Source organism: Hoplias malabaricus, chromosome 1 (assembly GCF_029633855.1).
Source record: "Hoplias malabaricus isolate fHopMal1 chromosome 1, fHopMal1.hap1, whole genome shotgun sequence".
Taxonomy (NCBI): Eukaryota; Metazoa; Chordata; class Actinopteri; order Characiformes; family Erythrinidae; genus Hoplias; species Hoplias malabaricus.
In genome coordinates, this window is record NC_089800.1 from 20,392,681 (window position 1) to 20,417,180 (window position 24,500).

Genomic DNA, 24,500 nt, shown 5'->3' on the forward strand with positions numbered 1-24,500 from the left:
AAAAGAAACCTTTAGTTTGCACAGAACAATTTTACTTCATAATCATAGTACCACACCTGATTATGTCACTCACTTAATATGAAGTCATTCTAATGTGTCATTTCAAAATAAAAGCTCTTTGAATTGTCCCATTTCTGTAAATTTATTTCCAAATTTAAATAATTATTAAAAGGAAACCTTTAGTTTGCACAGAACATTTTCATTTCATAATCATAGTACCACATCTGATTATGTCATTCACTGAATATCAAGTCATTCTGATGTGTCATTTCAAAATTAAAGCGCTTTGAATTGTCCCATTTCTGTAAATTTAATTCCAAAATTTCGATCATTATTAAAAAGAAACCTTTAGTTTGCACAGAACAATTTCACTTCATAGTCATAGTACAACACCTGATTATGTCACTCACTTGATATGAAGTCATTCTGATGTGTCATTTCAAAATAAAAACCCATTGAATTGTCCCATTTCTGTAAATTTATTTCCAAATTTAAATAATTATTAAAAGGAAACCTTTAGTTTGCACAGAACATTTTCATTTCATAATCATAGTACCACATCTGATTATGTCATTCACTGAATATCAAGTCATTCTGATGTGTCATTTCAAAATAAAAGCGCTTTGAATTGTCCCATTTCTGTAAATTTAATTCCAAAATTTCGATCATTATTAAAAAGAAACCTTTAGTTTGCACAGAACAATTTCACTTCATAGTCATAGTACAACACCTGATTATGTCACTCACTTAATATGAAGTCATTCTGATGTGTCATTTCAAAATAAAAGCCCATTGAATTTTCCCATTTCTGTAAATTTAATTTCAAATTTATATCATTATTAAATGTGAACCATTAGTTTGCACAGAACAATTTCACTTCATAATCATAGTACAACACCTGATTATGTCACTCACCTAATATGAAGTCATTCTGATGTGTCATTTCAAAATAAAGGCCCTTTGAATTGTCCCATTTCTGTAAATTTATTTCCAAATTTAAATAATTATTAAAAGGAAACCTTTAGTTTGCACAGAACATTTTCATTTCATAATCATAGTACCACATCTGATTATGTCATTCACTGAATATCAAGTCATTCTGATGTGTCATTTCAAAATAAAAGCGCTTTGAATTGTCCCATTTCTGTAAATTTAATTCCAAAATTTCGATCATTATTAAAAAGAAACCTTTAGTTTGCACAGAACAATTTCACTTCATAATCATAGTACAACACCTGATTATGTCACTCACCTAATATGAAGTCATTCTGATGTGTCATTTCAAAATAAAGGTCCTTTGTGTTGTCCTATCTCTAAATGTATTTCCAAATTTAGATGAATATTAAAAGTGAACTATTAGTTTGCACAGAACAATTTCACTTCATAATCATAGTACCACACCTGATTATGTGACTCACTTAATATGAAGTCATTCTGATGTGTCATTTCAAAATAAAGGCCCATTGAATTGTCCCATTTCTGTAAATTTAATTTCAAATTTAAATAATTATTAAAAAGAAACCTTTAGTTTGCACAGAACAATTTCACTTCATAATCATAGTACAACACCTGATTATGTCACTTACTGAACATCAAGTCATTCTGATGTGTCATTTCAAAATAAAGGCCCTTTGAATTGTCCCATTTCTGTAAATTTATTTCAAAATTTAAATAATTATTTAAAAAAAACCTTTAGTTTGCACAGAACATTTTCACTTCATAATCATAGTACAACACCTGATTATGTCACTCACTGAATATGAAGTCATTCTGGTGTGCCATTTTAAAAAATAACTATTGTAAATGATTACATTTCAGCTATATTCACTCCGGATGTTGGAATTGTTATTAAAAGGAATCCTCCAGTTTACACACACCACTTTCACTTTATAATGAAAGTACATCCCCTAAATATATGTCTCTCACTTAATATCAAGTCATTATTGTGTGCCATTTCATATTAGGACCACTGTAATCAATCAGATTTTAATTATATTCAGTGTAGATGTTGAGATTGTTAATAAAAGGAATCCTCCAGTTTGTAAACACTACTTTCACTTCATAATGATAGTGCAGCACATGCAAGCATCAATCATTTAATGTCATACTATTGTAGTGTGTCTAATTTGCTCATCCACTCATTACATCCAGATCACATTACTGATTTATGTGCTCCCAATGTTCTCTATTATGCTAACGAAGCAAGTCCAATATGCTGCTGTAAAGGTTCTGACTTGATGGAAAACAATGGATTACATTACACCTGAACGTCAATCACTGAACTGGTTATTGGTAAGACTACATTATATATTTTAGGAATGTTTTTTAAATTGGCTTTATGGTCATGTTCCTATTTTACCTTAGTGAAATGATTGTACACTCTTAAAAATAAAGCTGCTGTCAGAGGTTCACTGTCACGCCCTCGTCCTGTCATGCCCGTTTTCCTCGCCATGTGCTCTCTCAGCACATGGCTCTGTCTGTTGCTGTCCTTGTCTCTGCCCATGTACCGCCTTTGTTCCGCCTCCTTGTCCGCTGTCCTCATTATCTGTCTCAGGTGTGTCTCGTTTGTATTTGTTTAAATGTCATTTTTTTCCTGTTTCCCAGTCAAGTCATGTCATTTCGTTTTGTGTTGTTAACTTCCTAGTCAAGACGTTTCGTTTAGTTTCCCAGTCGTGTTGTTTCTTCCTTTTTCATAGTCATGTGGTGTTGTTTCTCTCCCACTTCAAGTCAGGTTTTTTTTTGTTTCCTAGTCGTTTCATTTTGATTCCAAAGTCATGTCGGTGTGTGTAATTCTCATTTGTAGTCATGTCATTTCGTTTTTCTCCCCAAGCCTTGTCATTTCTTTCCTCTAAGTATCGTTGTTTTGTCTCCAGTGTATCCGTGTCTTGTTTCTTAGTTCGGTCTGTCTCTGTCGTTTTCCTCATTTCATTTCATATGTGTTTGTTTGATATCTTTGTTTTGATATATCTTTTGTTTCATTAAAATTACTGTGTTTCAGCAAAAGTGTGTCCGCCTCCGTCAGTCCGCCCCGCTAATCATGACAGAATGACCAATCACTATAAGGACGCAGCTTACACAGACAATCCTTTTGCGAGGTGTGCTATTCGCCGGACGCCATTCCATATAGGCCCCAGAGATCCTGTGGGGTATGTTTTAAAGGCGGCTTCGGAATGGAGTAGCCGGCTCCAGCTCATGCACGACGTGGTTCCTCAGCGCCTTCAAGAGTAGTCGACTCATGTACCGAGTGATTACTCCAGTGTGAATCGAAGGAACTGGCATTAGAAGCGTGCTGGAGTCACCCCCTCGCTGGTGGATTACCCCTTCAAGTCCGGGGAAATTTTTGGGGTGGGGGTTAAGGGTGGGGGCTGTTAGCCTCCGACTTCAGGACAAGGGAAGTGAGGCTAACAGAGGCGCACCTCTGGGGGATCCATGTTTAAAGAAATCCCTCAAGAGTTCGCCCATCAGACCCCCTAAACCCTTAACAGTTTCAGTACAGGACGTCGTTGCAGGGCCCCCTGCCTCCGTGGACGTCGTTGCAGGGCCCCCTGCCTCCGTGGACGTCGTTGCAGGGCCCCTGCCTCTGTGCCGTCGTTGCAGGGCCCCCTGCCTCCGTGGACATCGTCGCAGGGCCTCCTGTCTCCGTGGACGTCGTCGCAGGGCCCTCTGCTCCCAAGGACGTCGTGAAGTTGTTCTGTGGAAACTAAAGGTTTCCTTTTAATAATTATTTAAATTTGGAAATAAATTTACAGAAATGGGACAATTCAATTGGCTTTTATTTTGAAATGACACATCAAAATGACTTCATATTAAGTGAGTGACATAATCAGGTGTGGTACTATGATTATGAAGTGAAATTGTTCTGTGCAAACTAAAGGTTTCTTTTTAATAATTATTTAAATTTGAAATTAAATTTACTGAAATGGGACAATTCAAAGGGCCTTTATTTTGAAATGACACATCAGAATGACTTCATATTAAGTGAGTGACATAATCAGGTGTGGTACTATGATTATGAAGTGAAATTGTTCTGTGCAAACTAATAGTTCACTTTTAATATTCATCTAAATTTGGAAATACATTTAGAGATAGGACAACACAAAGGGGCTTTTATTTTGAAATGACACATCAGAATGACTTCATATTAAGTGAGTGACATAATCAGATGTGGTACTATGATTATGAAGTGAAATTGTTCTGTGCAAACTAAAGGTTTCCTTTTAATAATTATTTAAATTTGGAATTAAATTTACAGAAATGGGACAATTCAAAGGGCCTTCATTTTGAAATGACACATCAGAATGACTTCATATTAAGTGAGTGACATAATCAGGTGTGGTACTATGATTATGAAGTGAAATTGTTCTGTGCAAACTAAAGGTTTCTTTTTAATAATTATGTAAATTTGAAAATAAATTTACAGAAATGGGACAATTCAAAGGGCTTTTATTTTGAAATGACACATCAGAATGACTTCATATTAAGTGAGTGACATAATCAGGTGTTGTACTATGATTATGAAGTGAACTTGTTCTGTGCAAACTAAAGGTTTCCTTTTAATAATTATTTAAATTTGGAATTAAATTTACAGAAATGGGACAATTCAAAGGGCCTTCATTTTGAAATGACACATCAGAATGACTTCATATTAAGTGAGTGACATAATCAGGTGTGGTACTATGATTATGAAGTGAAATTTTTCTGTGCAAACTAAAGGTTTCTTTTTAATAATTATTTAAATTTGAAATTAAATTTACAGAAATGGGACAATTCAAAGGGCCTTCATTTTGAAATGACACATCAGAATGACTTGATATTCAGTGAGTGGCATAATCAGGTGTGGTACTATGATTATGAAGTGAAATTGTTCTGTGCAAACTAAAGGTTTCCTTTTAATAATTATTTAAATTTGGAATTAAATTTACAGAAATGGGACAATTCAAAGGGCCTTCATTTTGAAATGACACATCAGAATGACTTCATATTAAGTGAGTGACATAATCAGGTGTGGTACTATGATTATGAAGTGAAATTTTTCTGTGCAAACTAAAGGTTTCTTTTTAATAATTATGTAAATTTGAAATTAAATTTACAGAAATGGGACAATTCAAATGGCCTTCATTTTGAAATGACACATCAGAATGACTTGATATTCAGTGAGTGGCATAATCAGGTGTGGTACTATGATTATGAAGTGAAATTGTTCTGTGCAAACTAAAGGTTTCTTTTTAATAATTATGTAAATTTGAAATTAAATTTACAGAAATGGGACAATTCAAATGGCCTTTATTTCGAAATGACACATCAGAATGACTTCATATTAAGTGAGTGACATAATCAGGTGTGGTACTATGATTATGAAGTGAAATTGTTCTGTGCAATCTAATAGTTCACTTTTAATATTCATCTAAATTTGGAAATAAATTTAGAGATAGGACAACACAAAGGGCCTTTATTTTGAAATGACACATCAGAATGACTTCATATTAAGTGAGTGACATAATCAGATGTGGTACTATGATTATGAAGTGAAATTGTTCTGTGCAAACTAAAGGTTTCTTTTTAATAATTATGTAAATTTTAAAATTTACAGAAATGTGACAATTCAAAGGGCTTTTATTTTGAAATGACACATCAGAATGACTTGATATTCAGTGAGTGACATAATCAGGTATTGTACTATGATTATGAAGTGAAGTTGTTCTGTGCAAACTAAAGGTTTCTTTTTATTAATTATGTAAATTTGGAAATACATTGACAGAAATGGGACAATTTAAAGGGCCTTTATTTTGAAATGACACATCAGAATGACTTCATATTAGGTGAGTGACATAATCAGGTGTTGTACTATGATTATGAAGTGAAATTGTTCTGTGCAAACTAAAGGTTTCCTTTTAATATTTATACAAATTTGGAATTAAATTTACAGAAATGGGACAATTCAAAGGGCCTTTATTTTGAAATGACACATCAGAATGACTTGATATTCAATGAGTGACATAATCAGGTTTGGTACTATGATTATGAAGTGAAATTGTTCTGTGCAAACTAAAGGTTTCCTTTTAATAATTATTTAAATTTGGAAATAAATTTACAGAAATGGGACAATTCAATGGGCTTTTATTTTGAAATGACACATTAGAATGACTTCATATTAAGTGAGTGACATAATCAGGTGTGGTACTATGATTATGAAATGAAATTGTTCTGTGCAAACTAAAGGTTTCTTTTTAATAATTATTTAAATTTGAAATTAAATTTACAGAAATGGGACAATTCAAAGGACCTTTATTTTGAAATGACACATCAGAATGACTTCATATTAAGTGAGTGACATAATCAGGTGTGGTACTATGGTTATGAAGTGAAATTATTCTGTGCAAACTAAAGGTTTCTTTTTAATAATGATTTAAATTTGGAAATAAATTTACAGACATAGGACTACGCAAAGGGCCTTTATTTTGAAATGGCACATCAGAGTGACTTGAGAGTCATGTCCTAAAATCTTCATCATTTCCACAAAATAGCAAATATTTGTTGTTTATCCTTTTATTATTTGTTTAGAACATTACTTATTATTACATACATTTCCTGTCATTGACTTTTGGCTTTTATTTAGAAATTTGTTCCTCTGCACGCTATTACCGTAATGTTCAGAATACGACGTTCCACCAAATCTAAGTGGGGGCTGGCTTGACTCCAGTAAAAAACTAAAAGGGCGAGCTTCCATTTAATTCGCCTTGGGCTGGATGTGCTGGGATGTCTCCGCCTCCTTCACAACACTAAATATAAATCCCAGATATTGTCCTCGCTTTTTACGGGAATATCACCACAGTCCTGACACTGCAGCTCTGAACCAACTCGCACTGAGGTGAGTGTCTTACTGCGCCGCAAAAACAAGGAGACGAGAGTAAAACCTATCGCTAACTTCTGTCTAATATGAAAGTTAAATGAGGGATAAACGCTGTTGAATCACTTGACGAAGAAACACGGTATCTAGCGAAGGTATTTTGTGCCCAAGTCTCGAGTTTCAGTGTAAAAACATTAAATTAAATCGAATTACTCTCAACGTTGGAAATATACACACTTTGTGTTTACATTGTCTTAGCTAGCAGCCTGGCTAATGTAATATATTCTGTATTAAAGAAGCACTGTCAGTCAAACGACTACTTATACTCCAAAAACGTATGATAAATGTGTGTGCTCATTTTTTAGTACTCAGTTAAAGGACACCTGCAGTAAAGTCTCTTCCTGGTTAAACCAGGCTTCTGAGTGAGAAAAATGTCATAAAAGTCTTTCACTCGGCTGCTATAAAGTATTAAGAAAAATGACTTATAAATATTTTAATATTGACATTATCACTGTGGTATGTTCTTAGGAAAATAAAACACATTTATGTAATTTATTCTGAAGTAAACAGTCTCAGCTCCTGACTGAATGTGCAGAAGATAATGTACTCGTTTCGGTTTCTTCCACAGAATTTGGAAAAAGATGGATTCTTTGACAGTGGCCAACACAAGTTTCGCCCTTGACCTGTTCGAGAAGATCAGGGAAAGCAACAAAACAGGCAACATGTTCTACTCTCCCCTCAGCATCTCCTCAGCTCTGGCCATGGTTTATCTAGGAGCTGCAGGCAGAACTGAAGCTCAGATGTCTGAGGTTAGGACTCTTTCTTTCTGTTTCACCAAATGCATTTCTGAAATCTGAGAATATTTTGGTATCACTTTCCCTGTGTGAGATTAAGACGATTAATGCCTACTTTGTTCAGGTGGGGTTTCATCAAAACTTGTAGAGCATTAATACAGTAATATCCTCACAATAAATTAATAAATCTTTGTTTAACTATTATTCTGAGAAATTTGAGCTTTAGGATGACTCAACGAAGCTATCCTGAGATACACCCACTGGGGCACGTCTTCACTGCTTCAGCTCATTGATTTCATCACACTGTGGTGTTCTACTTTTTAGGTTTTAATATAGATTATGTATATTGGCTTATAATCATCTTGTTTATGCATTCTTTCATGTACATTCTGTTACCACTTCTGCCTGATCAGGAGTGCAGAAACACACCCATGACATGGTTATTTATCTTGTTTAACAAAGTTACACTCTGCACATGCTGTGAGGCTGTTCTCATGTGGATGAAGCAATGATCTTTGTAAAAGTGGCTCACTTAATTGCTACACTTTCATGTCGACTATGAACAGCATTTTTAATTTGCTGTTTGAGGTTTACAGACGGGGCTGTTGGAGTTATTGGCTGAATATTAACTCTGTTTGGTGTTTTATTATATATCACCTCTTCTTCAAACATAGACTTGGAAATTTCTCAAAGCATTTTCATTCTTCAGAGTGATGTCTTGCTTTTATAACGAGGTTTATGCATTAATTTCCTTTACTTTTTTAGTATACATTTTTCAATTTATCCTGAACACTAGTCGTTGCACTTCACCAAAGCCACGGATGATATCCACACTGGCTTCAAGAAGCTCATAAGTGAACTGAACAAACCAGGAGTTCCATATTCCCTCAACCTCGCCAATCGGCTTTATGGAGAGCAGTCCTACAAGTTTGTGGAGGTAAGAAGTTTCTTTACAAAAATTTGCTTCTAGGAAAAGACGGCAAAATTCTAAAAACACAATTTCCTTTAATCAGTCTTTGACTAATATTTATGAATCTATAGTTTACAAGTTTCCACTGGCCACATTCTTACTTTTAACCTTTAATAAAAGAAAAAAAAAAAAAAGATCAGGTCACAGACCGATGTGTTTCACACCACAATCCTGCTGTTACATGGCAGTGATTAATCAATGTATAAAAATGACTGATCACTGTCCTTTTATTCTAGAAATTCCTACATGACACAAAGACGTACTACAGCGCTGAGCTGGAGACAGCTGACTTCAAAACAAATGCAGAGGCTGCCCGTGGAAATATTAATGAATGGGTGGAAAAACACACACAAGGTTAGAACTCTAGTAAAGTTTATGTAAATGTTAAATGTATTTATTTTAGGCTTTTCTTTGTAATTATTGACAAAGTTACATGTATAATCCTCTATTCAGGGCTCACTGTTTCATCCCATAAAGCAGTCCCTTGTCTCAAAGCTCAAAAAAATGTATGGAAAGTCAATGTAATCTGCTAAAAATTAATTAATAATTCCTCACTGATTTTGAGCAGGAATTCATACAACATGCTTTATATATAATCATTAAAAACCATGTGTTTAGAAATGCATTGTTTATTCATGCACAATAACACAACACAGTAACACAATAACTGCTTTTCAGCTGCCAATATCAGATAATGATTGTTTTATTAGGGATTCTGTAATGACACTCAATTAACACAGCTGAAACTACCACAGCTGTAGTGATTCACCTGGCAATGTATGAGCCTCCTAGTCTTGAGTCCTGATGTTTAAACTTTTACTTTTCTACTTAGAAAAGATCAAGGACATTCTGGCTAAAGGAGCTGTTGACAGTTTGACCAGACTTGTCTTGGTGAATGCCATCTACTTTAAGGCCGACTGGGACAAGAAGTTCAAAGTGTATGATACCACTGAGGTTCCATTTAAACTAAACAAGGTGATTCAGGAACATGCAGCACACGATCTAAAATATGTTATTATATAAAGTCTTCTCCATATTCAGGTTAATGTCACATTAAATGTAGAATCATTTAAAATAATATAAAGCCTTGGACAGCAGAAACTGATCATAAATAGGTTGTCTGTAATAGTAATTGTAGAAACATTTTAAATGGATCTCTCATGATTCTTAAACTTCATGATTCATCTTCTGCTGCAAAGGGATATTTTATTCTTGTTGTTTTCTTTTGAACAAAAACAAAAGAGAAAATCTCACACTTTTCAGCTGCTAAAATTTCAGTGCATCCTTATTAGTCACATTTAGTCAACTATTAGTTTACTAGGAAAGTTTTCCCTTTCCTTTTGCAGAATAACACCAAACCAGTTCAGATGATGCGACAGAAAGCAAAGTTTCCCCTGGTCTACATTCCTGAAATGTCTTGCAGGATTCTGGAAATGCCATATGCTGGAAAAGAACTTAGCATGATAATAATGCTACCTAACGAGATTGAGGATAACTCCACTGGCCTTGAGAAGGTAAATGATACAGTTGTAAATGATCTGAAATGCTATAAGATGTCCCTTTATTGATCCAGAAAGAAACAGCTTTCATTTGAATTTCTTTCTGTTGTTTCCTCTCAGCTTGAGCAAAACCTCACCTACAAGAACTTTGTGGAATGGACACGGCCTGAAAGAATGGACACTGTTGAGGTGGAAGTGTCTGTACCCCGGTTCAAACTGGAAGAGACCTATGACATGAAGAAGCTGCTTGTCAGCATGGGCATGGTGGATGCCTTTGATGATACTAAATGTGATTTTTCACACATGTCTCCTAGCAATGACCTGGTGCTGTCTAAAGTCATACATAAGTCCTTTATAGAGGTGAATGAAGAGGGCACAGAAGCAGCTGCAGCTACTGCAGCAATCATGATGTTTGGTTGTGCCCTTATAAAAGCACAGGTCTTTATGGCAAACCACCCATTCCTCTTTTTCATCAAGCACAAGGCGACCCAAAGCATTCTCTACTTTGGACGCTACTGCTCTCCTTAAGCTGCCTGATGCATTAATGTCCAGTGATATTTCTCATAGTCAAAAGTGAGGAAGGTCCTCCGGCTTCATTGCTCTCTGCTGATGTCCCGCATCCCACATGAGAAAAGTGTCAGAAGTCTGAAACTGAAAATAAAAGGATCTGAAAGTGAAAATAAAATTTGTGCCTGAAAAAAAAGATATGAAACTACAAAATATATAGGAAAGTGAAAAATGTACATAAATTATTTATTCAAAAAATTTAAATAATTGAATCAAAATTGTATTCAAATTGAAAAAAATCATCCTACACATTTTAATGTTGAATACATTGTTGTATTTTTCACAGTTCAATCTCAAGATTTGAACTTTCAGTTTCAGATTTTTTTTTCCAAATGAACAAAACTTTTGACCATAGTATAGCTCCGTAACTCAGCTGTTTCAATTGAAACTGTTCAGAAACATTAAACTATTGATGTATTGCTTAATATGAAACTTTCTTATGAAGAGTGACAACACCTTTTGACAAAATACAGTTTACTATCACATAATAAAAGAATGCAATTATGCACAGATAATTTCACCTTTGTAAATATAAAACTAAATATTACAAAGACAATACTTCCAATCTTGAAAATTGATATTATTCATTCATTCATTCATTTATTATCTGTAACCGCTTATCCAGTTCAGGGTCGCGGTGGGTCCAGAGCCTACCTGGAATCACTGGACGCAAGGCAGGAACACACCCCGGAGGGGACACTAGTCCCTCAAAGGGCAACACAGACACACACACATGCACTCACACCTACGGACACTTTTTGAGTCGCCAATCCACCTACCAACGTTTGTTTTTGGACTGTGGGAGGAAACCGGAGCACCCGGAGGAAACCCACGCGGACAAAGTGAGAACACACCAACTCCTTACAGACAGTCACCCGGAGTGGGTATCGAACCCACAACCTCCAGGCCCCTGGAGCTGTGTGACTGCGACACTACCTGCTGCCCCACCGTGCCGCCCCAAAATTGATATTAATTTAATTTAAATATATATTTACTTTTAAATACATGCAGGCGTCTCTAATACTGTGAGAGGGTCATGTTTTCCACTGTGTTATTGTAATTACTTTTTTTTCTTCAAGTGTTTGGGAACTGAGGAAAGCAATTGCTGCTGTACTTTTGAAAGTGAAATATTTCAAATTCTTGCTTACTAAAGGATTTTAGCTGCTCAGAATTTCTGGGTCTGCTTTGTATTTATTTATTTATTTTTGTTGTTTGCCAACTTTTCATCTGCTGACAGGTCTGGACTCTGGGCAGGACATTTAAGAACTCTGACCGTTGTTTAATGATATAGTGTATCGTGTATGGGTGGTGATTAAATTCCGAGGTTCTTTAATATTTTAACTTGAGAAACATTATTCATGAATTGCTGCTATATTACCCGGCACAATGTTTCACAGAGTGGTAAACCCCTCCACATCTTTATTCTGGAACACCCAGCCCCTCTAGAATGATTTTTATACTCTGTCATGTTACTTACCTGTTACCAGTTGTGATTTACTAATCATCATTTTTTTTATGTTAATTATTTTAAGCATTAATATTTGGTTGCCCCATCCCAACATTTTATACAGATTGCTTGCAACAAATTGTAAATAGATGTTTCATTTTGTACTATTTTAATTAAATATGATTTATTTACCAGTGATAGAACAATCAGCTTGGTACAGCCAATGAAAAACTGATAATTGTGGGAAAAGGGTGGTCATTCAATAGAGTAGGGCTTAGTCAAACTGCTGTTTTAATTACATTTACTTTATGTTTTATATTTATCCTGAACAACAGCAAGGAAAATGGAAACACATTTGAAACGAGTTAATTAATCATAGGTGACACAAATCGTCCATGGAGCTTTAAAAGATGGTGGACACCACAATTCTATTTTGCTAATGTCATTTTCCCAGTGTTATCGTGCATTAACCCATTTGATTCTATGTGTTAGCAGCTGTTACGCCAAGGAAGTCATAATTCCTTTGGTGTTACTAAGCATTAATGGAATTTAATGGTGGAGCTCATATTTGGTCTCTGCTGTTGGGCCAAGCACTCACTAAATGCAAGTTTCCAACATAAGAAAACAGACATTTCAAACACTTAACATACATTTAATGCCACATGGTGAAAGAGGGGTTTACCAACTGCATAACAGCACACAGGGATTATAGCTAAAGAGACTGAAGAGCTCAAGCAACACTTCAGCAGATTCAAAATAATGTGACACCAGAGTTTGATCAGGCAGAGAGGTAGTGCTGAGCACAGGGCCTGGCCTGAGCATGACAGGTCTAGCCAGACAGCTGCAGCTAGCTTGTAACACTGAAGGACCAAAACAGAAGGCTGGGAGCTCAGTGCCCACACTTTGGCAGCATACAATGGTACTTGTATAATGGACAGCAAATTGGTGAAAATGCCAACAGTTCACATGAACCCGGATACACCCGCAGCACAAGTCTGCCGTGTTCGTTAGTCAGCAGTGAGCTTCTGTAACATCTTCCCTTCCAGTGCCACACAGAGCTGCCTGTCTGTCCTCTATTCTCACTATTCTTGGTGGCATGCAAAGACCTGGGTAAAGTATGGCATTGCACTGACAGTAAAGTGGTGGTGTGTTAGTGTGTGTTGTGCTGGTGTGAGTGGATCAGACACAGCAGTGCTGCTGGAGTTTATAAACCCCTCAGTGTCACTGATGAACTGAGTATAGTGACCCAACCAAAATTACCCAGCCAACAGTGTCCTGTGTCACTGATGAAGGACTAGAGGACGAACACACACTGTACAGCGACAGATGAGTTACTGTCTCTGAATTTACACCTTCATGGTGGACCAATGATGTAAGGCTGTCTAACAGAGTAGACAGCGAATGAACACAGTATTTAAAAACACAAGCAGCACTGTTGTGTCTGATCCATTTGAAAGTCATAATGTTATTAATAAAATTTTAAGTGATAATTTATCCAGTTGTCCATTTATTGATAAGTAAACAGCAGTGTACTATTTTACGACCTAAAAGGCAAATGTGTATCAATAACAGTTCTTTTAAGAATCAACTACAGCTTGTTCAGCAGGAAAATAATCTAGTACAAGTCTTCATTCTCTCCAGTCACCGTTTTCGACCCCACCCCACAACAAAAGCAAAAGGGCGAGCTTCCATTTAATTCGCCTTGGGCTGGATGTGCTGGGATGTCTCCGCCTCCTTCACAACACTAAATATAAATCCCAGATATTCTCCTCGCTTTTTACGGGAATATCACCACAGTCCTGACACTGCAGCTCTGAACCAACTCGCACTGAGGTGAGTGTCTTACTGCGCCGCAGAAACAAGGAGACGAGAGTAAAACCTATCGCTAACTTCTGTCTAATATGAAAGTTAAATGAGGGATAAACGCTGTTGAATCACTTGACGAAGAAACACGGTATCTAGCGAAGGTATTTTGTGTAAAGTCTCGAGTTTTGGTGTAAAAACATTAAATTAAATCGAATTACTGTCAACGTTGGAAATATACACACTTTGTGTATACACTGTCTTAGCTAGCAGCCTGGCTAATGTAATATATTCTGTATTAAAGAAGCACTGTCAGTCAAACGACTACTTATACTCCAAAAACGTATGATAAATGTGTGTGCTCATGTTTAGTAGTCTTTTAAAGGCATAAAAGTAAAATGAGTCATACATTGAAGTCTCTATCTGGTTAAACCAGGCTTTGGAGAGACTTAAAAGTCTCATAAAAGTCATTTTCTCTCGACTGTTATAAAGTATTAAGAATCAATCACATATACATATTTTAATATTGACATTATCACTGTGTTATGTTCTTAGGAAAATAAAACACATTTATGTAATTTATTCTGAAGTAAACAGTCTCAGCTCCTGACTGAATGTGCAGAAGATAATGTACTCATTCGGTTTCTTCCACAGAATTTGGAAAAAGATGGATTCTTTGACAGTGGCCAACACAAGTTTCGCCCTTGACCTGTTCGAGAAGATCAGGGAAAGCAACAAAACAGGCAACATGTTCTACTCTCCCCTCAGCATCTCCTCAGCTCTGGCCATGGTTTATCTAGGAGCTGCAGGCAGAACTGAAGCTCAGATGTCTGAGGTTAGGACTCTTTCTTTCTGTTTCACTAAATGCATTTCTGAAATCTGAGAATATTTTGGTATCACTTTCCCTGTGTGAGATTAAGACGATTAATGCCTACCTTTTTTAGGTGGGGTTTCATCAAAACTTGTAGAGCATTAATACAGTAATATCCTCACAATAAATTAATAAATCTTTGTTTAACTATTATTCTGAGAAACTTGAGCCTTAGGATGACTCAACGAAGCTATCCTGAGATACACCCACTGGGGCACGTCTTCACTGCTTCAGCTCATTGATTTCATCACACTGTGGTGTTCTACTTTTTAGGTTTTAATATAGATTATGTATATTGGCTTATAATCATCTTGTTTATGCATTCTTTCATATACATTCTGTTACCACTTCTGCCTCATCAGGGGTGCTGCGGCTGTGTAAGATCACCCTCTAGGACCTGACATTTCTCATGCAGAAGGCAGAAACACACCCATGACATGGTTATTTATCTTGTTTAACAAAGTTCTCATGTAGATGAAGCAATGATCTTTGTAAAAGTGGCTCAGTTAATTGCTCCACTTTCATGTCGACTATGAACAGCATTTTTATTTGCTGCATTTGCTGTTTGAGGTTTACAGACGGGGCTGTTAGAGTTATTGGCTGAATATTAACTCTTTTTGGTCTGTTATTGTATTTTTCCTCTTTTCCAAGTGTATGTTTGAAGATTTCTCAAAGCAATTTCATTCTTCAGAGTGACTTTTATAACTTGCTTTTATAACGGGGTTTATGCATTAATTAACTTTCTTTTTTTTTTGTTTAAAATTTTTAATTTATCCTGAACACTAGTCGTTGCACTTCACCAAAGCCACGGATGATATCCACACTGGCTTCAAGAAGCTCATAAGTGAACTGAACAAACCAGGAGTTCCATATTCCCTCAGCCTCGCCAATCGGCTTTATGGAGAGCAGTCCTACAAGTTTGGGGAGGTAAGAAGTTTCTGTACAAAAACGTGCTTCTAGAAAAAGACAGCAAATTTCTAAAAATACAATTCCCTTTAATCAGTCTTTAACTGATATTTATGACTCTATAGTTTACCAGTTTCTGTTATGTACTGGTCACGTGATGAGGCAGGAGGAAAAATGAAATAAAGAGGGGAAGCTGTACGCGGGAAAGTGGACAGCAGTCCATGATTTGTTGTGCTCAATAAAGTACGTTGATTTAATTCAGAGTGTGAAGTCTAATTATAGTATTGAGGCAGACACAACAATGGAGACGAGGATGCTGAATTGAACACTTTTGTGAGTGAAGACGAAGTTTCGATTAGTTAAAATTAGCTAGCATGGACAAGCCCGGGCTATCACCATTCGTTTGTTACACTGATCCAGCGACTCTTGGGCCAAGATGGACACGGTGGCTGACGTCGTTCGAGTTATATTCAGATGGTAAAAGACTTAAAATAAATGATGAGACTACGGATACAACAAAGCAGCGGCGAAATGCTCTTTTACTCAACTTGGCCGGACCGGACGTTCAGGACATCTTTTTCACTCTACCAAACTACAAGGCAGCAGTGGACGCGCTCAACACGTATTTTGTTCCCCAGGTAAACTCAGCGTACACCCGACAATCATTCTACAAGTTGTTCCAAAAACAAGTAGAGACGGTGCAACAGTTCTGTACACACTTAAGACAAAAGACTGTGATATTTGAGGGGACATGGACAATCAAATAAGAGACTGAGTAATTGTACATCTGAGTATGTGCTGAGAAAATTACTCGAGGAAGGTCTGGGGCTGACACTCGCTCGCACATTGGAGTTGGCATTGCAATGTGAAAGAGTAGAGGAACAGCTGGCAGTTATGAACCCAAACGTTGAAAAGAAAGTGGGGGAAACTGTAAATCGTATGGCAACAAAAAGTAGAAAATCAGTGAAATTAGGGATAAAAAACAGAAATAGAGAAGAGGATATATCTGAGAGGAAATGCTACAGATGTGGTTACAATGATCACATAGGAAGAGACCTCAAATGCCCAGCTCGTGGACAAACATGTCGGAAGTGCAATGGAAAGGATCATTTTGCAACAATGTGTCGCACAAAAGAAAAAAACTAAAGGCGAACCCGGTAAAAAATGAACAAAGTGATTTTGCATTCATAATCAAAGAAAATTACATGCCAGAGAGACTAACATTTTGTGTAGGGGGTGTAGAGTTAAAAATGTCAGTAGATTCAGGGACCACAAGTAATGTTATGGGAGAAAATATATGGGAAAAACTAAAAGCACAAAAGACAAAATGTTGTTCATATGTACCCAAAGAGCAGAGGAGTTTGTATGCATACTCTTCAAACCCGTGAATGCATGTTAAAGGTGCATTTAAGTGTGACATCAAAATAGGTGACAAGACAGCAGGCTGAGTTCATTGTAGTAAGGGGCAATGGTGAACCACTTCTTGGGAAAAGGACTGCTACAAAACTAGGGGTGCTTAAAAAAGGTGAAAATGTTGCGGTAGTTAGGGACATTAGGGATACTCTTCAACAGCAGTATCCTACAGTGTTTAAGGGAGTGAATCCAGTTGTGGTGCTCCCAAAATGTGATAAAGATATTAGATTGTGCTTGGACATGAGAAAAGCTAATGAGGCCATAGAGAGAGAGAAATACCCCATTCCTACAATGGATGAAATACTACAGGACATGAATGGCTCTGCCGTATTTAGCAGATTAGTGGGGATATCATCAGTTGGAGTTAACCCCAGAGTCCAGAGAAATCACTACATTTGCAGTGCACAATGGAGTGTACAGGTACAAGAGACTAATATTTGGTGTCTCGTCAGCCAGTGAACAATACCAGCGCGAGATAGCAAGTGCACTGGCAGGCATCAAAGGAGTCCAGAACATCTCAGATGATGTGATAATACATGCACCTGACAAAATAACTCATGACAAAAGCTTGCATGTTGTCATGAAAAGACTTTCTGGATGTGGATTGACTCTAAACTCAGAAAAATGTCAGCTCAACATGGACAGACTTGTATTCATGGGAATATTGTTGACACAAAAAGGCATCGGACCAACAGAAGAAAGAGTGAGAGCTGCAGTAGAACCAAGGAATGCTGCAGAAGTGTTTTCTTGGACTAGTAGGTGTCAGCAGCAGATTCATACCACAGTTTGCAACACTCTCTGAGCCACTAAGACGCTTGACACGAAAAGAGACTATATTTAAGTATAGGCCAGAGCAAAAACAGGCATTTCAAGCTTTAAAGTCTGAGTTAGCAAAAGCAGGTACCTTAGCGTATTTTGACAAAGAAGCCCAAACTAAAGTAATAGCACACGCAGGCCGTGTAGGTCTGGGTGCAGTGCTAGTACAAACACAGAATGGGGAGGAGGTACCAGTATGCTATGTAAGTCATAGCTTGACAGAGTGTGAGCAGAAGTATTCTCAGACTGAAAAGGAACCTTAGCACTAGTATGGGCATGTGAAAGACTACATTCATATGTATATGGAAGAAAATTTGATTTAGTTATCGACCACAAGCCATTGGAAGTCATATATAGTCAACGATCAAAACCATGTGCCCGTATTGAAAGATGGGTTCTCCGACTACAACAAACAAAACATTGCAGACTCACTGTCCAGACAACTTGATGAGGGGACACAAAAAGAGATACACAAACATGAGTCGGAGGAGTATGTGAGATTCATAACAGTAAATGCCACACCCAAAGCACTCACCACAAGAGAGGTAGAGGAAGCCGCTGCTACAGACCCAGAGTTAGCAGAAGTGCGCAAAGCGATTGAGAATGGACATTTTGAAAACTGCAAGCCTTACGCACCTATTGCAAGTGAACTGTGTGTAATAGGATACATAGTTTTGCGTGGAACTCGCATAGTGCTACCAGAAAAACTTAAAGCGAAGGCACTAGCGCTAGCTCATGAAGGAAAGTTGGGTATAGTAGGGACAAAACAGCATCACAGAACAAAAGTGTGGTGGCCTGGCATGGACAAAACAGCTGAAAAATATTGCAAAGCTTGTCATGGATGTCAAATTGTAGCCAGACCAGACCCACCTGAACCAATGAGAAATACAAACTTACCGGAACGTCCGTGGCAGGATGTTGCTGTAGATCTATTGGGACCATTACCGACAAACCACTCTATCCTTGTGGTAGTAGATTACTACAGTTGCTATTATGAATATGAGGTTTTAACGTCCACAACTGCTGACAAAGTAATTGACTGTCTTGAATCTATATTCAGTTGACATGGACTACCAGTTACCTGCAAATCAGACAATGGACCACAGTTCATTTATTCAGACTTTTGTGATACAAATGGAATCAATCATATCAAGACAACACCAAAATGGGCGCAGGCCAATGGAGAAGTGGAATGCCAAAATGCTTTACTGATGAAAAGAATTAGGATTGCTCATGCAGAAGGACTGGACTGGAAGCGAGAATTGAGAAAATATGTAACTGTTTATCGCAGTATTGAGCATCCTATTACAGGGAAAAGTCCAGCAGAACTCCTGTTTAACCGAAAAATAAGAGGAAACTTACCGGACATGTGTGAATCAAACACAACAGCATTATATGTTCGTGATAGAGATGCTGAACAAATAGGAAAGTCTAAACTATATGCAGATGAGCGAAGAGGAGCCCAGTACTCAAAAGTGGACGTAGGAGACACAGTACTGCTTCGACAAGACAATGTGGACAAGTTTACAACACCACACAAGGTTGTGAGCAAGTCTGGAAACCGAGTTGTTGTTCAATCTCCAACTGGAGTATGTTATCGCAGAAATACAACACATGTAAAGAAGTTTGAAACACAAGAGAATAAACAGGAACATCTTTGACAAGAAGAAATACCTAACAGAGAGGAAAGTGTAATAAACAATCAAGCTGAGACGGACACTCAAATACCACAAAATGGCTCAATGGGACTGGAAATGTCAATAGTGTTTAATCAATGTATAAAAATGACTGATCACTGTCCTTTTGTTCTAGAAATTCCTACATGACACAAAAACATATTACAACGCTGAGTTGGAGACAGCTGACTTCAAAACAAATGCAGAGGCTGTCCGTGGAAATATTAATAAATGGGTGGAAAAACACACACAAGGTTAGAACTCTAGTAAAGTTTATTACATTTACTCACTGTTTCATCCCAAGAAGCAGTCCCATATCACAAAACTTGATACCTGTTGCTTGCTTAAGATTTATGGAAAGACAATGTAATTTGCTAAAAATGAATGTATGATGCCACACATCAACCTAATCTGCAAAACATTTTTAATATATAATCATTGAAGTGCACAGCAAGTAGTGTCGCAGTCACACAGCTCCAGGGACCTGGAGGTTGTGGGATCGATTCCCGTTCCGAGTGACTGTCTGTAAGGAGTTGGTGTGTTCTCCCCGTGTCCACGTGGGTTTCCTCCAAAAAACACAAGTTGGTAGGTGGATTGGTGACTCCAAAGTGTCCATGGGTGTGAGTGAATGTGTGTGTGTCTGTGTTGCCCTGTGAAGGACTGGCGCCCCCTCCAGGGTGTATTCCCCGCCTTGCGCCCAATGATTCCAGGTAGGCTCTGGACCCACCACATCCCTAAATTGGATAAGCGGTTACAGATAATGAATGAATGAATGAATGAAGTGCACTGTTTATCCATGCACAATAACAAAACACAGTAACACAATAACTGCTTTTCAGCTGCCAATATCAGATAATGATTGTTTTATTATGGATTCGGTAATAACACTCAGTTAACACAGCTGAAACTACCACAGCTGTAGTGATTCACCTGGCAATGTATGAGCCTCCTAGTCTTGAGTCCTGATGTTTGAACTTTTACTTTTCTACTTAGAAAAGATCAAGGACATTCTGGCTAAAGGAGCTGTTGACAGTTTGACCAGACTTGTCTTGGTGAATGCCATGTACTTTAAGGCCGACTGGGACAACAAGTTCGAAGTGTATTATACCAGAGAGGTTCCATTTAAACTAAACAAGGTGATTCAGGAACATGCAGCACACGATCTAAAATCATATGTTATTATCTAAAGTCTTCTCCATATTCAGGTTAATGACACATTAAATGTAGAATCATTTAAAATAATATAAAGCCTTGGACAGCAGAAACTGATCATAAATAGGTTGTCTGTAATAGTAATTGTAGAAACATTTTAAATGGATCTCTCATGACTCTTCTGCTTCATGATTCATCTTCTGCTGCAAAGGGATATTTTATTCTTGTTGTTTTTGCTCAGTTTTCTTTAGATCAAAACCAAAAGAGAAAATCTCACACTTTTCAGCTGCTAAAATTTCAGTGCATCCTTATTAGTCACATTTAGTCAACTATTAGTTCACGTTTTCCCTTTCCTTTTGCAGAATAACACCAAACCAGTTCAGATGATGGAACAGAGAGCAAAGTTTCCCCTGGCCCACATCCCTGAAATGTCTTGCAGGATTCTGGAAATGCCATATGCTGGAAAAGAACTTAGCATGATAATAATGCTACCTAACGAGATTGAGGATAACTCCACTGGCCTTGAGAAGGTAAATGATACAGTTGTAAATGATCTGAAATGCTATAAGATGTCCCTTTATTGATCCAGAAAGAAACAGCTTTCATTTGAATTTCTTTCTGTTGTTTCCTCTCAGCTTGAGCAAAACCTCACCTACAAGAACTTTGTGGAATGGACACGGCCTGAAAGAATGGACAATGTTATGGTGGAAGTGTTTGTGCCCCGGTTCAAACTGGAAGAGACCTATGACATGAAGGAGCTGCTTGTCAGCATGGGCATGGTGGATGCCTTTGATGATACTAAATGTGATTTTTCACACATGTCTCCTAGCAATGATCTGGTGCTGTCCAAAGTCATACATAAGTCCTTTGTAGAGGTGAATGAAGAGGGCACAGAAGCAGCTGCAGCTACTGAAGCAGAAGTGTTGTGTGGTTGTGCCCTTATAGAAGCACAGGTCTTTATGGCAGACCACCCATTCCTCTTTTTCATCAAGCACAAGGCGACCAAAAGCATTCTCTTCTGTGGATGCTTCTGCTCTCCTTAAGCTTCCTGATGCATTAATGTTCAGTGATATTTCTCATAGTCAAAAGTGAGGAAGGTCCTCCGGCTTCATTGCTGTGCTGTCAGTCATTAAACCACGCCCCTCTCTGCTGATGTCCCGCCTCCCACACGAGAAAAGGGTCAGAAGTCTGAAACTGAAAATAAAAGGATCCGAAAGTGAAAATAAGATCTGTGCCTGAAAAAAAAGATATGAAACTACAAAATATATAGGAAAGTTCATTCATTCATTATCTGTAACCACTTAGACAATTCTGAACAAAGCTGTTGATCCTAATATAGCTCCATAACTCGGCTGTTTCAATTGAAACTTTTCAGAAACATTGAGGTATTGTTTAATATAAAACTTTCTTATGAAGAGTGACAACACCCTTTGACAAAATACAGTTTACTATCACAGTAAGGTCTGTAGTGTAATGTAAAATTACTGGAGTTGTTTCACTTCTGTGAACTGCTAAAGTGAATAACCTTACTTGCAGAAACAATGCCTCATAATAAAAGAATGCAATTATGCACAGATAATTTCAGCTCTGTAAATAGAAAACTAAATATTACAAAGACAACACTTCCAAACTTGAAAATTGATATTAATTTTATTTACATATATATGTATTTTTAAATACAAGCAGGCGTCTCCAATACTGGGAGAGGGGCATGTTTGCCACTGTGTTATTTTAATTACCTTTTTTTTTTTCTTCAAGTGTTTGGGAACTGAGGAAACCAATTGCTGCTGTAGTTTTGAAAGTGAAAATATTTCAAATTCTTGCTTAATACAGGATTTCAGCTGCTTAGAATTTCTGGGTCTGCTTTGTCTTTATTTATTTTTATTAATTTATTTATTTATCTTTGTTCTTTGCCATGTTTTCATCTGCTGACAGGTCTGGACTCTGGGCAGGACAGTTAAGAACTCAGTGGTTTAATGATATAGTGTATCGTGTATGTGTGCTGATGAAATTCCCAGGTTCTTTAATATTTTAAACTGAGAAACGTTATTCTTGAATTGCTGCTATATTAGCCTGCACAGTGTTTCACAGAGTGGTAACTCCTCCACATCTTTATTCTGGAACACCCAGCCCCTCTAGAGTGATTTTTATACTCTGTCATGTTACTTACCTGTTACCAGTTCTGATTTATTAATCACCACTGTTTTTTTTTTCTTAAGTATTTGAACCATTAATATTTGGTTGCCCATCCCAACATTTTGTACTATTTTAATTAAATATGGTTTATTTACCAGTGATAAAACAATCCGCTTGGTACAACCAATGAAAAACTGATAATTGTGGGAAAAGAGTGGTCATTCAATAGAGAAGGGCTTAGTCAGGCTGCTGTTTTAATTACATTTATTTTTTTTTATACTTTCCTGAACAACAGCAAGGAAAATGGAAACACATTTGAAATGCGGCAATTAATCATAGGTGGCACAAAACTTCCATGGAGCTTTAAAAGATGGTGGACACCACAATTCTATTTTGGTAATGTCATTTTCCCAGTGTTATCATGCATTAACACATTTGATTTTATGTGTTAGCAGTTGTTACGCCAAGGAAGTCATAGTTCCTTTGGTGTTACTAAGCATTAATGGTATTTAACTGTGGAGCTCATATTTGGTCTCTGTTGTTGGGCCAAGCTCTCACTAAATGCAAGTTTCTAACATAAGAAAACAGACATTTCTAACACTAAACATACATTTAATGCCACATGGTGAAAGAGGGGTCTACCAACTGCATTACAGCACACAGGGATTATAGCTAAAGAGACTGAAGAGCTCAAGCAACACTTCAGCGGATTCAAAATAATGTGACACCATTATGTGAAGTTTGATTAGGCAGACAGGTAGTGCTGAGCACAGGGCTTGGCCTCAGCATGACAGACAGCTGCAGCTAGCTGAGAACACTGAAGGACCAAAACAGAAGGCTGGGAGCTGAGCAGTGCCCCACTTTGGCAGCATACACTGGTACTTGTACAATGGAAACCAAATTAGGGAAAATGCCAACAGTGGGCATTAACCTGGATACACCCGCAGCACAAGTCTGCCATGTTCGTTAGTCAGCAGTGAGCTTCTGTAACATCTTCCCTTCAAATGCCACACAGAGCTGCCCGTCTGTCCTCTATTCTCACTATTCTTGGTGGCATGCAAAGGCCTGGGTAAAGTATGGCGCTGCAGTGACAGTGAAGTGGTTTTGGTGTGTTATTTGTATTGTGCTGGTGTGAGTGGATCAGACACAGCAGTGCTGCTGGAGTTTATAAATCACTGAGTGTCTCTGATGAACTGAGAATAGTGCACCAACCAAATATACCCTGCCGACAGCGCCCTGTGTCACTGATGAACGACTAAAGGATGACCAACACACACTGCAGCGACACATGAGTTACTGTCTCTGAATTTACACCTTCATGGTGGACCAATGAAGTAAGACTGTCTAACAGAGTAGACAGCGAATGAACACAGTGTTTAAAAACACAAGCAGCACTGTTGTGTCTGATCCACTTTCAGCAGCACAACACACACTAACACATCATCATGAGGTCAGAATAATCCACCACCCACATCATACCTGCTCTGTGGGGGCCCTGATCATTGAAGAGCAGGGTGAAATGGGAATTAGAAAGTATTCTCCTGCTTTTCTGATAACTGTTATGCAGCATTAAAAATAACAATTGACTTGAAAAAATAACTAA

At 37.4% G+C, this 24,500-nt stretch overlaps 2 protein-coding genes across 2 annotated transcripts; both read left to right on the forward strand.

Annotated features, from left to right (window-relative positions):
- Positions 1 to 6,681: 6,681 nt before the first annotated feature.
- Positions 6,682 to 12,247, forward strand: LOC136696911 (leukocyte elastase inhibitor-like). Its single transcript, XM_066671720.1, has 7 exons — positions 6,682 to 6,868; positions 7,476 to 7,656; positions 8,438 to 8,578; positions 8,848 to 8,965; positions 9,444 to 9,586; positions 9,958 to 10,125; positions 10,231 to 12,247. Exons 1-7 carry the CDS (start codon positions 6,747 to 6,749, stop codon positions 10,636 to 10,638), a joined length of 1,281 nt encoding a protein of 426 aa, XP_066527817.1. The 5' UTR covers positions 6,682 to 6,746; the 3' UTR covers positions 10,639 to 12,247.
- Positions 12,248 to 13,803: 1,556 nt separating this feature from the next.
- Positions 13,804 to 23,010, forward strand: LOC136696975 (leukocyte elastase inhibitor-like). Its single transcript, XM_066671848.1, has 7 exons — positions 13,804 to 13,957; positions 14,582 to 14,762; positions 15,585 to 15,725; positions 19,746 to 19,863; positions 20,603 to 20,745; positions 21,124 to 21,291; positions 21,397 to 23,010. Exons 1-7 carry the CDS (start codon positions 13,836 to 13,838, stop codon positions 21,802 to 21,804), a joined length of 1,281 nt encoding a protein of 426 aa, XP_066527945.1. The 5' UTR covers positions 13,804 to 13,835; the 3' UTR covers positions 21,805 to 23,010.
- Positions 23,011 to 24,500: the final 1,490 nt, after the last annotated feature.